The sequence below is a fragment of the Anomaloglossus baeobatrachus genome, chromosome 4 (assembly GCF_048569485.1).
Source record: "Anomaloglossus baeobatrachus isolate aAnoBae1 chromosome 4, aAnoBae1.hap1, whole genome shotgun sequence".
Classification (NCBI taxonomy): Eukaryota; Metazoa; Chordata; class Amphibia; order Anura; family Aromobatidae; genus Anomaloglossus; species Anomaloglossus baeobatrachus.
The window spans coordinates 224,799,713-224,816,166 of NC_134356.1; the positions used below are offsets into that span (position 1 = coordinate 224,799,713).

Genomic DNA, 16,454 nt, shown 5'->3' on the forward strand with positions numbered 1-16,454 from the left:
GGACCTGGCGATGGATCACCTGATGCAGTCACCTGACGCATCAGGTGATCGTAAGTATCGCGGTGACGCGGGCGCCTGGCCGGTTTAAGCTATCAGCGGATGCGTCAGGAGACTTCATCCCTGATTACCGGCAGCTGATGCAGCGATCGTACAGGATCAGACTCCCGCCCCATCGCTCCAGGAGCTGCCGGTAATCAGCACATAAGTGAGTATTTTTTTTTTTTTTTTGCACTGATGCATCAACTGATTTGTATAATCGGCTTTTATACAATCAGCTGCTGTGTCATGTGCTTCAGCCCCTAGAACCTGACACATCATCTGATCGCTTTGCCTTCCAGCAAACCGATCAGATGATATTTGATCCGGATTGGACGGCGCGGGACCCTTGACCCAGGATTACTGCGGAGGGGGGGGGGGGTTCTTTATTTCAATAAAGATGGAGTCACTAATTGTGTTGTGATTTATTTCTAATAAAAATATTATTCTGTGTGTTGTGTTTTTTTTTTTTTTATCTTTACTAGAAATTCATGGTGGCCATGTCTAATATTGGCGTGACACCATGAATTTCGGGCTTAGGGCCAGCTATACAGCTAGCCCTAACCCCATTATTACCCAGCGAGCCACCCGGCATCAGGGCAGCTGGAAGAGTTGGATACAGCGCCAGAAGATGGCGCTTCTATGAAAGCGCCATTTTCTGGGGTGGCTGCGGGACTGCAATTCACAGCGGGGGTGCCCAGAAAGCTTGGGCACTCTGCACTGTGGATTCCAATCCCCAGCTGCCTAGTTGTACCCGGCTGGACTCAAAAATTGGGCGAAGCTCACGTCATTTTTTTTTTTTTTTTTTAAATTATTTCATGAAATTCTTGAAATAATTAAAAGGGCTTCCCTATATTTTTGGTTCCCAGCCGGGTACAAATAGGCAGCTGGGGTTGGGGGCAGCCTGTACCTGCCTGCTGTACCCAGCTAGCATACAAAAATATGGCGAAGCCCACGTCATTTTTTGGGGGGGCAAAATCTTCTGCATACAGTCCTGGATGGAGGATGCTGAGCCTTGTAGTTCTGTAGCTGCTGTCTGCTCTCCTGCATACACTATTGGATGGAGTATGCTGAGCCTTGTAGTTCTGCTCCCTCCCTCTGCCTCTCCCTCCAGCATACAGTCCTGTATAGAGCATGCTGAGCCTTGTAGTTCTGCAGCTGTCTGCTCTATTGCATACACTAGTGGAGAATGAAGAACATATTGAAGAAGGAAATGCCATCAGACCTTTTTTTTTTTTTTCTTTTCTTTGTCGCTCTATTGGGAGACCCAGACAATTGGGTGTATAGGCTATGCCTCCGGAGGCCGCCAAAGTATTACACTCAAATGTGTTAAGCCCCTCCCCTTCTGCCTATACACCCCCCGTGCTCCCACGGGCTCCTCAGTTTTTTGCTTTGTGCGAAGGAGGTCAGACACGCACAGCACAGCTCCACAGATTAGTCAGCAGCAGCTGCTGACTATGTCGGTTGGAAGAAAAGTGGGCCCATATAGGGCCCCCAGCATGCTCCCTTCTCACCCCACTCTTGTCGGCGGTGTTGTTAAGGTTGAGGTATCCATTGCGGGTACGGAGGCTGGAGCCCACATGCTGCTTTCCTTCCCCATCCCCCTCAGGGCTCTGGGCGAAGTGGGATCCTATCGGTCTCCAGGCACTGAGACCGTGCTTCATCCACAACTCCTGGGAGACTGCTGGATAGGAGCTGGGTACCGTTCAGGGACATGGCCCTGCTACGTGAAGGTACTCTGTATCCCTGTGGGGACCGCGCACAGCAACACCTCAGCTTTGCTGGGTGTGCTAGTGCACCGGGGACCGCGGCGCTGCCGGGTTAAACTGTGCCATTACACACTCGGCGTCGCTGAGTGTGTTTATATGTAGGGGCTACCGCGCTAACCGCCGCTGCCATGTGAAACTGCGGCGCGGCTGGGACTTGTAGTTCGCCGGAGACTTCGGCGTCGGCCGCGCTTTTACGGCGGCAACGCTTATACTCGAGTCCCCGGCTTGCTTGCGGCCTAGTTTCCTTTTCTCCCGCCCTCAGCCCTGACAGGCAGGGGAAGGGCGGGACGCTGCACGGAACAGAGCAGCACTGAGGGCTAGAGTATGATTTCCATACTCCACCCCCCTCACTGTGCACAGTGTGAGCATCTCGGCCACGCCCACGGCTCCCTCCTCTCGTCAGGACGCCGCAGCCATTTCCTGTCAGCTCCTCCGACGCTGCAGAGAGGGATTAACCCTGGGAGACCCAGACACGGTCTCTGGTGGTCTCATAACCGCTTTAGGCGGCTGGTAAGCAGCACCTGTGGTGCTAGCCTCATGGTGCTGTAGTGTACTGATACATTATTTGTGTATAGTATATATTTTACACTGTATGAGCACAGTTCATTCTGGCTACATACCCTATTGTGTTACTAGGGAAAACAATAGCATGGCGCCCACAAAAGGCAGGGGTGCCAAAAACACAGGCTTATTATGTGACCCTCATCGTGTGCAATGTTGGGCCCCTGTGACACTTTTTCAGCCAGGGCCTCTGCTAAGAGGGGCCCAGGGGGAGCCACCTGTTGACACTGTCCTAGTGACGGGGACGGAGTTCGCAAAACTCTCTGAGACTATGGCTAAGATACTAGAAGCCTTGCAGTCCAGGCCGGTATCTCAGCACAGGGACTCTGTTGAATCATTGTTCCCTGGCCCCCCTCAGTTGGACCAACAATGTCCTCCCGGGGTATCTCATGGATCCCAGGCTGAGGGTTCTGACGCAGACCCCAGCCCCAGACCGACTAAGCGGGCTCGCTTAGAATTTCCCTCGACATCATATTGTGCAGGGTCTCAGAGGGGGGAATCTCTGGTTGATGATGCGGAGACAGCTGATCAGGATTCTGATCCTGAGGGCGCTCTCAATCTTAATACTCCAGACGGGGACGCCATAGTGAACGATCTTATTGCGTCCATCGATCAAATGCTGGATATTTCTCCCTCAGCTCCTCCGGCGGAGGAGTCAGCTTCTCATACACCGAGTATGTTTCTAGACCACTCTGATTTCAGAGAGGCAGTCCAGAATCATCATGCTTGTCCAGATAAGCGTTTTTTCTAAGCGCCTTAAGGATACACGTTATCTTTTTCCCCCTGTCGTGGTTAAAGGTTGGATTTAGTGTCCCACAGTGGATCCTCCAATCTCCAGACTGGCGGCTAGATCCATACTTGCAGTGGAAAATGGGGCCTCGCTCAAAAATGCCACTGACAGGCAGATGGAGCTCTGGTTGAAATCCATATATGAAGCTATCGGAGCTTCTTTTGCCCCAGCATTCGCAGCCGTATGGGCGCTACAAGCTATCTCAGCAAGCGCAAAATTGAAGCAGCCACATACACGGCCGCGCCACAAGTGGCATCCATTTCCACCCAGACATCGGCAATTGCGTCTTACGCTATTAAGGCTGTCCTGGACTCTGCGAGCCGTACGGCGGTCGCGGCCGCCAATTCGGTGGTACTCCGCAGGGCCTTGTGGCTACGGGAATGGAAGGCAGATTCTGCTTCCAAAAAAGCGCTTAACCAGTTTGCCAATTTCTGGCGACAGGCTGTTTGGCGAGCGTCTGGATGAAATCATCAATCAATCCAAGGGAAAGGATACATCCTTACCCCAGCCCACACAGAACATACCCCAACAGAGGAGAGGGCAGTCGAGGTTTCGGTCCTTTCAGGGCGCGGGCAGGTCTCAATTCTCCTCGTCCAAAAGGTCTCAGAAAGAACAAAGGAACTCTGATGCATGGTGGTCTAAGTCACGTCCTTAAAAGGCCACCGGAGGCGCCGCTAATAAAGCGGCTTCCTCATGACTTTCGACCTCCTCTAGTAGCATCCTCGGTCGGTGGCAGGCTCTCCCGCTTTTGCGACACCTGGCTGCCACAAATAAAAGACCGCTGGGTGAGAGACATTCTGTCTCACGGTTACAAGATAGAGTTCACCTCTCGTCCCCCGACTCGATTCTTCAGGTCATCCCCGCCTCCCTAGCGAGCCGAGGCTCTTCTGCAGGCGCTGCGCACTCTGAAGGCAGAAGGAGTGGTGATCCCGGTTCCTCTTCAGCAACAGAGCCACGGTTTTTAATCCAACTTGTTTGTGGTCCCAAAGGAGGACGGGTCTTTCCGCCCGGTCCCAGACCTGAAACTGCTCAACAAACATGTAAAGACCAGACGGTTCAGGATGGAATCCCTCCACTCCGTCATCGCCTCAATGTCCCAAGGAGATTTCCTTGCATCGATCGATATCAAAGATGCTTATCTCCACGTACCGATTGCTCCAGAGCACCAGCGCTTCTTGCGCTTCGCCATAGGAAACGAACACCTGCAATTCGTGACACTGCCGTTCGGCCTGGCAACAGCCCCACGGGTTTTTACCAAGGTTATGGCTACTGTAGTAGCGCTCCTACACTCGCAGGGTCACTCGGTGATCCCGTACTTGGATGCTGATCAAGGCACCCTCTCAAGAGGCATGCCAACGCAGCCTCGACGCTTCCCTGGAGACTCTCCAGGGTTTCGGGTGGATCATCAATTTTCCAAAGTCAAATCTGACACCGGCCCAATCGCTGACATATCTTGGCATGGAGTTTCATACCCTCTCAGCGATAGTGAAGCTTCCGCTGATCAAGCAGCAGTCACTACAGAAAGGGGTACAATCTCTCCTTCAAGGCCAGTCACACCCCTTGAGGCGCCTCATGCACTTCCGGGGGAAGATGGTGGCAGCAATGGAGGCAGTCCCTTCCGCGCAGTTTCTCCTGCGTCCCCTTCAATGGGACATCCTACGCAAATGGGACAGGAAGCCGACGTCCCTCGACAGGACAGTCTCCCTCTCTCAGGCGACCAAAGCTTCCCTTCGGTGGTGGCTTCTTCCCACTTCATTATCGAAGGGGAAATCCTTCCTACCCCCATCCTGGGAAATAGTCACGACGGACGCGAGTCTGTCAGGGTGGGGAGCGGTTTTTTCTCCACCACAGGGCTCAGGGTACGTGGACCCTGCAAGAGTCCTCGCTTCGGATCAACGTTCTGGAAATACGGGCAGTGTATCTTGCCCAGAAAGCGTTCCAGCAGTGGCTGGAGGGCAAGCAGATCCGAATTCAGTCGGACAATTCCACAGCGGTGGCATACATCAACCACCAAGGTGGCACACGCAGCCGGCTAGCCTTCCAGGAAGTCCGGCGGATTTTGATGTGGGTGGAAGCCACGGCATCCACCATATCCGCAGTTCACATCCCAGGCGTGGAAAACTGGGAAGCAGATTATCTCAGTTGCCAGGGCATGGACGCAGGGGAATGGTCCCTTCACACGGACGTGTTTCAGGAGATCCGTTGCTGCTGGGGGGTGTCGGATGTCGACCTCATGGCGTCCCGGCACAACAACAAGGTACCAATGTTCATGGCACGGTCTCAAGATCCCAGAGCTCTGGCGGCAGACGCCTTAGTTCAGGATGGTCGCAGTTTCAGCTCCCTTATGTGTTTCCTCCGCTGGCGCTGTTGCCCGGAGTGTTACGCAAGATCAGGACCGACTGCCGCCGCGCCATCCTCGTCGCTCCAGGCTGGCCAGGAGGTCGTGGTACCCGGATCTGTGGCATCTCACGGTCGGCCAACCGTGGACACTACCAGACCGACCAGACTTGCTATCTCGAGGGCCGTTTTTTCCATCTGAATTCTGCGGCCCTCAACCTGACTGTGTGGCCATTGAGTCCTGGACCCTAGCGTCTTCAGGGTTATCTCAAGACGTCATTGCCACTATGAGACAGGCTAGGAAACCAACATCCGCCAAGATCTACCACAGGACGTGGAAAATTTTCCTGTCATGGTGCTCTGCTCAGGGTATTTCTCCCTGGCCTTTTGCCTTGACCACTTTTCTGTCCTTCCTTCAATCTGGACTGGAAAAGGGTTTGGCGCTCGGCTCCCTTAAGGGACAAGTCTCAGCGCTCTCTGGGTTTTTTCCAGAAGCGCCTAGCCAGACTTCCACAGGTACGCACGTTCCTGCAGGGGGTTTGTCACATCGTTCCTCCTTACAAGCGGCCGTTAGAACCCTGGGATCTCAACAGGGTTCTGATGGTTCTTCAGAAACCACCATTCGAGCCAATGAGAGATATTTCCCTCTCACGACTTTCGCAGAAAGTGGTTTTTTCTAGTAGCAGTCACTTCTCTTCGGAGAGTGTCTGAGCTAGCAGCATTGTCGTGCAAAGCCCCTTTCCTGGTGTTTCACCAGGACAAGGTGGTTCTACGTCCGGTTCCGGATTTTCTCCCTAAGGTGGTATCCTCTTTTCATCTCAATCAGGATATCTCCTTACCTTCTTTTTATCCTCATCCAGTTCACCAATGTGAAAAGGATTTGCACTTGTTAGATTTGGTGAGAGCACTCAGACTCTACATTTCTCGTACGGCGCCCCTGCGCCCCTCGGATGCACTCTTTGTCCTTGTCGCTGGCCAGCGTAAAGGGTCACAGGATTCCAAATCAACCCTGGCTCGGTGGATCAAGGAGCCAATTATCGAAGCCTACCGTTCTGCTGGGCTTCCGGTTCCCTCAGGGCTGAAAGCCCATTCTACCAGAGCCGTGGGCGCGTCCTGGGCTTTGAGGCACCAGGCTACGGCTCAGCAGGTGTGTCAGGCGGCTACCTGGTCGAGCCTGCACACTTTCACGAAACACTATCAGGTGCATACCTATGCTTCGGCGGATGCCAGCCTAGGTAGACGAGTCCTTCAGGCGGCGGTTGCCCACCTGTAGGAAGGGGCCGTTTTACGGCTCTCTTACGAGGTATTATTTTACCCACCCAGGGACTGCTTTTGGACGTCCCAATTGTCTGGGTCTCCCAATAGAGCGACAAAGAAGAAGGGAATTTTGTTTACTTACCGTAAATTCCTTTTCTTCTAGCTCTAATTGGGAGACCCAGCACCCGCCCCTGTTTTTTTGTGTACACATGTTGTTCATGTTGAATGGTTTCAGTTCTCCGATATTCCTTCGGATTGAAGTTACTTTTAACCAGTTTATAATTCTTTTTCCTCCTTCTTGCTTTTGCACCAAAACTGAGGAGCCCGTGGGAGCACGGGGGGTGTATAGGCAGAAGGGGAGGGGCTTAACACTTTTGAGTGTAATACTTTGTGCGGCCTCCGGAGGCATAGCCTATACACCCAATTGTCTGGGTCTCCCAATTAGAGCTAGAAGAAAAGGAATTTACGGTAAGTAAACAAAATTCCCTTCTTTTTCAACAATCTTTAATGGCATTGTTCACTGATAAAAAACGCATAAATACGCAGTGAGCAAAAACGCAGCAAAATGCAGCAAAAAACGCACAAAAACGCAGCGTCAAAAAAACGCAGTGTGTGAACCTAGCCTAATGGTATGTTAAAACAATGCATAGAAATACCATGATATGAGCGATGAATACAATCACTGAACTAGGTAAAGAACACGCAATATAAAACAAACATATTAGGTAACCCACAGATATAACCTGAATAGAGATGCAGCATAGTTATATGTAGACCAAAATGTCCGCTGAGGGGCCAATGTAGCATGTCAAGAGGCAAGCCTGTGTGTGAAAGAATCAATCCATCAATAGGGCTAATGAGGGAGGGAAGGAAAGCAGGGATGTGACCCCACGCGTATCACCACTGGTTGTGGCTTTCTCAAGGGCAGAAAAAAATGAAGAGTGGGCCCTATTTAGCTCTATTAATGGACTGATTCTTTTATTGTTTTGGTGATCCCTTTGTGTTTGGCACATTCTTTTTCTTCTCATATTCATGCTATGGTCTTTGTTTATGGTGATGCCCACTGGGGGTTAGTGCCCTCCTCTCCTTTATGTAACCTCTATGTATAGTCAATAACACAGGATCCACCATTTACGGTAGGTGTTATTGCACCGTTCATTTTCGCCCATATGTATACATTTATATATCTCGGTAAATAGGCAAAGAAAAAAAAAAATAAACAAAATGATGCAGCAACAGCTTACGTGTAGGAGCCAGCCCACTGATTGTAGTCCAAAAACCAGATAATGGAAAAAGCAGGTGGCACTTAAAAATGGAAAATTATGGATAGAGCCCTTCTCAAGCTTTAAAAGTAAATGTGAACTTAAAAAAAAAATTTCTTCGGCGCTCCATTGGGAGACCCAGACGATTGGGTGTATAGCTACTGCCTCCGGAGGCCACACAAAGCACTACACTAAAAAGTGCAAGGCCCCTCCCCTTCTGGCTATACACCCCCCGTGGGATCACGGGCTTGCTCAGTTTTATGCTTTGTGCGAAGGAGGTCAGACATCCACGCATAGCTCCACTGTTTAGTCAGCAGTAGCTGCTGACTATGTCGGATGGAAGAAAAGAGGGCCCATACTAAAGGGCCCCCAGCATGCTCCCTTCTCACCCCACTTTTGTCGGCGGTGTTTGTTAAGGTTGAGGTACCCATTGCGGGTACGGAGGCTGGAGCCCACATGCTGTTTTCCTTCCCCATCCCCCTGAAGGGCTCTGGTGAAGTGGGATCTTACCGGCCTCCAGACTCTGAGGCCGGGCTCCATCCACAGACCCGGAGATCCTGCTGGATACGGAGCTAGGGTGCCGTCAGGGACAAGGCCCTGCAACATTCAGGTACTCTGTGTCCCCGTGCAGACAGGCACAGACACACTCCAGCGTTGCTGGGTGTTCTAGTGCGCCGGGGACAGTAGCGCTGCGCGCTTGGGGTTATACTCACTGCAGCTTTGCTGAGTGAGTTTGTGTGGGGAACTACCGCGCCGGCCGCCATGGTGACTGCGGCGCGGCTGAGACTTGTGGTGCGCCGGGTACTTCGCGCCGGCCGTGCTTTTACGACGGTAGCGCTTGTAAATCTAGTCCCCGGCTTCTGCGGCCTAGTTACGCTTCGTTCCCGCCCCCAGCCCTGTCAATCAGGGAAGGGGAGAGACGCTGTACAATAGCAGCGCCGAGGGCTGGAGTCTTATTTACATACTCCAGCCCTCTCACTGGGCACAGTGGGACGCCAGTTCCCGCTCTTTGTCTGCAGCACGCCCACGGCCCGCCCCTCTTCACAGGACGCCGGCAGCCATTCCTGCACGCAGTCTGAGCTGGAGAACGGACATAGCCCTGGGAGACCCAGACAAGGGATTCTGGCGACCACACACCCGCTGTTAAGCGGGCGGTAAGCAGCACCTAGGTGCTGACCCCACTAGTGCCACAGTGTTGTTTAGTGTACTTTTGTCTGTACCTATATATATTGCACTGTACGGTCGCTTCTTGGCTTTATACCCTATATTGCTCTGAGGAGACAACAGCATGTCATCCGCAAAAAGCAAGGGTGCCAAGGCACGGGCTTCATATGCTGCCTGTTCCGCATGTGGGGCTGATCTACCGGCAGGTTCCTCTGACCCCCATTGTATGCAATGTTCGGTCCCTGTGCCACTTCGTCAGCCGGAGTCTATGCTAGTAGTGGCCCAGGCAGAGACGCCTGTGAACCCTGCCCCGGGGACGGGGACAGAATTTGCAGTTTTTGCTGATAAGATGTCTGTGACTATGACAAAAATTCTAGAAACCTTGCAGTCCAGGCCGGTCACTCAGACCATGGGCACTGCTGATTCAATGTTCTCCGGTCCCCCTCAGTTGGAACTAATCCGTGCTCCAAGGGGGTCCCAGACATCACAGGCTGAAGGCTCTGACTCGGACGACAGTCCCAGGCAGCCTAAGCGAGCTCGCTGGGAGAGACCCTCGGCGTCATCACGCTGGTCAGGGTCTCAGCGAGAGGATTCTCTGTATGATGAGACAGAGCTAGGTGATCAGGAGTCCAATCCTGAGACTGCTCTCAACCTGGATACCCCTGATGGTGACGCCATGGTGAATGATCTTATAGCGGCCATCAATAGACTGCTGGATATTTCTCCTCCAGCGGAGGAGGCAGCAGCACAGCAGGAGAAATTCCATTTTAGGTATCCCAAACGTAAATTGAGCTCTTTTCTGGACCACGCGGACTTCAGAGAAGCAGTCCAGAAACACCATGCTTATCCAGATAAGCGTTTCTCCAAACGTCTTAAGGATACACGTTATCCCTTTCCCCCTGACGTGGTCAAACGCTGGACCCAGTGTCCAAAGGTGGACCCCCCAATCTCCAGGCTTGCGGCTAGATCCATAGTTGCAGTGGAAGATGGGGCTTCACTTAAAGATGCCAATGACAGACAGATGGACCTTTGGTTGAAATCTGTCTATGAAGCTATCGGCGCGTCGTTTGCTCCAGCATTCGCAGCCGTGTGGGCACTCCAGGCTATTTCAGCTGGTCTGGCGCAGGTGGACTCTATCATACGTCCATCAGTGCCGCAGGTGGCGTCCTTGACTTCGCAAATGTCTGCGTTTGCGACTTACGCTATCAATGCGGTCTTGGACTCTACCAGCCGTACGTCAATGGCGTCCGCCAACTCGGTGGTTTTACGCAGAGCCTTATGGTTAAAGGAATGGAAAGCAGATTCTGCTTCCAAAAAATGCTTAACCAGTTTGCCATTATCTCAAGACAGGCTGTTTGGTGAGCAATTGGCGGAAATCATTAAACAGTCCAAGGGTAAGGACTCTTCCTTACCCCAGCCTAGATCAAGCAAACCTCAACAGTGGAAGGGACAGTCGAGGTTTCGGTCCTTTCGAGGTTCGGGCAGGACCCAATTCTCCTCGTCCAAAAGGACTCAGAAGGAGCAGAGGAGCTCAGATTCATGGCGGACTCACTCACGCCCAAAGAAAGCAGCCGGAGGAACCGCTTCCAAGCCGGCTGCCTCATGACTTTCGGCCTCCTCTCTCCGCATCCTCGGTCGGTGGCAGGCTCTCTCGCTTTTGCGGCATTTGGCTGCCACAGGTCAAAGACCGGTGGGTAACAGACATTTTGTCTCACGGGTACCGGATAGAATTCAGTTCTCGTCCCCCGCCTCGGTTCTTCAGAACCTCCCCACATCCCGACCGAACCGATGCTCTTCTGCAAGCGGTGTGCTCGCTAAGGGCAGAGGGAGTGGTGATCCCTGTTCCTCTTCAGGAACGAGGTCAAGGTTTTTACTCCAATCTGTTTGTGGTGCCAAAAAAGGACGGCTCTTTCCGTCCTGTTCTGGACCTAAAACTGCTCAACAAGCACGTGAAAACCAGGCGGTTCCGGATGGAATCCCTCCGCTCCGTCATTGCCTCGATGTCTCAAGGAGATTTCCTAGCATCAATAGACATCAAAGATGCTTATCTCCACGTGCCGATTGCTCCAGAGCACCAGCGTTTTCTACGCTTCGTTATAGGAGACGAACACCTTCAGTTCGTAGCCCTGCCATTTGGTCTGGCGACAGCCCCACGGGTTTTCACCAAGGTCATGGCAGCAGTGGTAGCAGTCTTGCACTCTCAGGGACACTCGGTGATCCCTTACTTGGACGATCTGCTTGTCAAGGCACCCTCTCAAGAGGCATGCCAACACAGCCTGAACGTTGCGCTGGAGACTCTCCAGACTTTCGGGTGGATCATCAACTTTTCAAAGTCAAACCTGGCACCGACCCAATCGCTAACATATCTTGGCATGGAGTTTCATACTCTCTCAGCGACAGTGAAGCTTCCGATGGACAAGCAGCGTTCAATACAGTCAGGGGTGCACTCGCTCCTTCAAGGCCAGTCGCACCCCTTAAGACGCCTCATGCACTTCCTGGGGAAGATGGTGGCAGCAATGGAGGCAGTCCCGTTTGCGCAGTTTCATCTGCGCCCACTTCAATGGGACATTCTCCGCCAATGGGACGGGAAGTCGACGTCCTTAGACAGGAAAGTCTCCCTTTCCCAGACGACCAAGGACTCTCTGCATTGGTGGCTTCTTCCCACCTCATTATCACAGGGAAGGTCCTTCCTACCCCCATCCTGGGCGGTGGTCACGACAGACGCGAGTCTGTCAGGGTGGGGAGCAGTTTTTCTCCACCACAGGGCTCAGGGTACGTGGACTCAGCAGGAGTCCACCCTTCAGATCAATGTTCTGGAAATCAGGGCAGTGTATCTTGCCCTACAAGCCTTCCAGCAGTGGCTGGAGGGAAAGCAGATCCGAATTCAGTCGGACAACTCCACAGCGGTGGCATACATCAATCACCAAGGCGGGACACGCAGTCGGCAAGCCTTCCAGGAAGTCCGACGGATTCTGATGTGGGTGGAGGCCACGGCCTCCACCATCTCCGCAGTTCACATCCCCGGCGTAGAAAACTGGGAAGCGGACTTCCTCAGTCGCCAGGGTATGGACGCAGGGGAATGGTCCCTTCACCCGGACGTGTTTCAGGAAATCTGTCGCCGCTGGGGAAGGCCGGACGTCGACCTAATGGCGTCCCGACACAACAACAAGGTCCCAACGTTCATGGCACGGTCTCGCGATCACAGAGCTCTGGCGGCAGACGCCTTAGTGCAAGATTGGTCGCAGTTCCAACTGCCCTATGTGTTTCCCCCTCTGGCACTCTTGCCCAGAGTGCTACGCAAGATCAGGTCCGAGTGCCGCCGCGTCCTTCTCGTCGCCCCAGACTGGCCAAGAAGGTCGTGGTATCCGGATCTGTGGCATCTCACGGTCGGCCAACCGTGGGCGCTACCAGACCGGCCAGACTTACTGTCACAAGGGCCGTTTTTCCATCTGAATTCTGCGGCCCTGAACCTGACTGTGTGGCCATTGAGTCCTGGATACTAGCATCTTCAGGATTATCTCAAGGGGTCGTGGCCACCATGAGACAGGCTAGGAAGCCCACGTCTGCTAAGATCTACCACAGAACGTGGAAGATTTTCTTATCCTGGTGCTCGGCACAGAGAGTGTCCCCCTGGCCATTTGCATTGCCTACTTTTCTTTCCTTCCTGCAATCTGGTTTGGAAAAAGGCTTATCCCTCGGCTCCCTTAAAGGGCAAGTCTCAGCGCTATCGGTATTTTTTCAAAAGCGTCTAGCACGACTTCCTCAGGTACGCACGTTCCTGCAGGGGGTTTGTCACATCGTCCCTCCGTACAAACGGCCGTTAGATCCATGGGATCTGAACAGGGTACTAGTTACTCTCCAGAAGCCGCCCTTCGAGCCTCTGAAGGATGTTTCACTTTCTCGACTTTCACAGAAAGTGGCTTTTCTGGTAGCGGTCACGTCTCTTCGGAGGGTATCCGAGCTGGCAGCGTTGTCATCCAAAGCTCCCTTCCTGGTTTTTCACCAGGACAAGGTAGTGCTGCGCCCGATTCAGGAGTTTCTCCCTAAGGTGGTATCCTCCTTTCATCTCAATCAGGATATCTCCTTACCTTCCTTTTGTCCTCATCCAGTTCATCGTTTTGAAAAGGATTTACATTTGTTGGATCTCGTGAGAGCACTCAGAATCTACATTTCCCGCACGGCGCCCCTGCGCCGCTCGGATGCACTTTTTGTCCTTGTCGCTGGTAAGCGCAAAGGATCGCAGGCTTCCAAATCCACCCTGGCTCGATGGATCAAGGAACCAATTCTTGAAGCCTACCGTTCTGCTGGGCTGCCGGTTCCATCAGGGCTGAAGGCCCATTCTACCAGAGCCGTGGGTGCGTCCTGGGCATTACGACACCAGGCTACGGCTCAACAGGTGTGCCAGGCAGCTACCTGGTCGAGTCTGCACACTTTCACCAAACATTATCAGGTGCATACCTACGCTTCGGCGGACGCCAGCCTAGGTAGAAGAGTCCTGCAGGCGGCAGTTGCCTCCTCGTAGGAGAGGGCTGTTTTGCAGCTCAAACTTGAGGTATTACTTTACCCACCCAGGGACTGCTTTTGGACGTCCCAATCGTCTGGGTCTCCCAATGGAGCGCCGAAGAAGAAGGGAATTTTGTTACTTACCGTAAATTCCTTTTCTTCTAGCTCCAATTGGGAGACCCAGCACCCAGGGCTGTGGAGTCGGAGTCGGAGTCGTGGAGTCGGAGTCGGAGTTGGAGCTCATTTTGGTGGAGTCGGAGTCGGTATAAAATGCACCGACTCCGACTCCTAAAATATATAATAAATTGGGGACAGGAGTGCAATGCAGAATGTGCTGAATATTTTACTAAATAATAACATTTAGTATAATGCTTATATTTAAGTGAAAAATGTATTGTAGTATAATGTGAACATCAGACATTTAATTGTTTTTATGATACAATAATCAAGATATTTGGATAGAACATAAAATATATTTATTGGAATACAACTTTAGAACACAAAAAACTGTAATAAATTGTAAATATGTAATACACTATGTAATATACAGTAGATTACATATATATCTTGTGTGTGTATATACACTGTATATACATATATATATATATATACAGTGTATATACACACACAAGATATATATGTAATCTACTGTATATTACATAGTGTATTACATATTTACAATTTATTACAGTTTTTTGTGTTCTAAAGTTGTATTCCAATAAATATATTTTATGTTCTATCCAAATATCTTGATTATTGTATCATAAAAATTATTAAATGTCTGATGTTCACATACACATATTCATGTACTACAATAAATTTTTCACCTAACTATAAGCAATATATGTAGGAGTCGGAGTCGGAGTCGGAGTCGGAGTCGGAGTCGGAGTCGGAGTCGGAGTCGGAGTCGGAGTCGGAGTCGGAGTCGGAGTCGGAGTCGGAGTCGGAGTCGGAGTCGGAGTCGGAGTCGGAGTCGGAGTCGGAGTCGGAGTCGGAGCAAGAGAATTTGAGGAGTCGGAGTCGGAGTCGGTGCAAGAGAATTTGAGGAGTCGGAGTCGGAGTCGAAGGTTTGGCTTACCGACTCCACAGCCCTGCCAGCACCCGCCCTGTTTCCTTCGGGATTTTTGTTTTTTTCGGGTACACATGTTGTTCATGTTGAACGGTTTCAGTTCTCCGATGTTACTTCGGATTGAATTTGTTTAAACCAGTTATTGGCTTTCCTCCTTCTTGCTTTAGCACTAAAACTGAGCAAGCCCGTGATCCCACGGGGGGTGTATAGCCAGAAGGGGAGGGGCCTTGCACTTTTTAGTGTAGTGCTTTGTGTGGCCTCCGGAGGCAGTAGCTATACACCCAATCGTCTGGGTCTCCCAATTGGAGCTAGAAGAAAAGGAATTTACGGTAAGTAACAAAATTCCCTTCTTTAGTTAAAGCACCACACTCCAGAGTTGTGGTGTGTTTTTTTTTTTTTCTTTGTTTGTTTTTTAATGCTGGAGTGGTGCTTTTAACTTAAGGTCCCACTCCCTATACTTCTGTGTCTTCATTTCTTTTTACTGACGCCGCTACAGTCCTCTGGTGCCATTTTGTGACCGCAGCTTCTGACTGGACGGAAGTCATAAGTTACGTCACAGGTTCTCAGTACAAGTCTATGAGAGCAAGAACGAAACTCTCATAGACTTGGATTGAAGAGTGACCTCCAGCTCACCCCATGAAACACTGAAGCTTCCGACAGGTCATAAACTGCTGGAGACCACCTGGAGCGACGCTGAAAATGAAGACGCCGGAGCGCGAGTAAAAGACAGAGGATATGGTACTTAGATTTAAAGTACCACTCCAGCAGTGCAATAAAAAAAAATCAAATCATTAGGGTGGTGCTTTAAATACATTCCTTAAAAAAAAAAAATAATTTCTTTTTTTATATCTTTTTTTATTTATTTTTTCTCCATTTATGTCTCCAATGGTTTATGGAAACAAAATCAAAACAAAATTGTCACTTGACAGATTGTAATATATTTTAGGTACACTGAGGTGGCTATAGATTGAAGGTGCACACATATTAGTTATCAGTAAAACATATTAAACAGACATGACGCTCAATGTCTTTGGGATCATTGCTTATAAATTAGATACCGTGTAAATACTGTCGGTGTAATTTTAATTCGAGTAATTTATAGGATTATTTATCTTGCCTGTAAAAAAGAAATAAAAAAAAGTGTGTGTGTATATATAATATATATATATATATATATATATATATATATATATATATATATTTAGTGTGTGTGGATATATATATATATAATATATATAATATAATGTATGTATAGTGTGTGTGGATATATATATATATAATATAATGTATGTATAGTGTGTGTATGTCTATGTATATATTTACTTAATATTTATTAACTCACTGCTCATTTATGTTGATCTTCTCTTTATAGAATATTATATGGGCGCATGAGAAGCAAAACTGGCAGGAAAACACAGGGCAAGTCTGCCTCCAGCACCCGGATGTCAATTGTTCTCCGTTTCTTAGCTGGTTCCCAGGCTGAAGAGATCCGGATGTTCCTTGATCTTCTATATGAGCCAGTAAAACATCTGAAGGATGGTAGGATACAATTCACTGCATGTAAATCTTCACTTAACCTGTACCCATTGTATAGCTGGTACCGGCCGGTTAGTTTCAGGGCAAGCTAGGCATCACTGACAGTGTAATATTACTATGTGGCCATTTAGGAGATGACTAATGCGGGCGTCACACGGTACAATATATTG

General features: G+C 50.4%; 1 protein-coding gene across 2 annotated transcripts in view; it reads left to right on the forward strand.

Moving 5' to 3' along the window:
• The window catches only part of UTP20 (UTP20 small subunit processome component), a 355,063-nt gene that overhangs the window by 174,333 nt on the left and 164,276 nt on the right, over positions 1-16,454 (forward strand). For both annotated transcript variants that reach the window (XM_075344692.1, XM_075344693.1), the window contains exon 26: positions 16,121-16,287. In XM_075344692.1, coding sequence (XP_075200807.1) covers positions 16,121-16,287 — 167 coding nt within the window. The remainder of the gene's footprint in view (positions 1-16,120; positions 16,288-16,454) is intronic.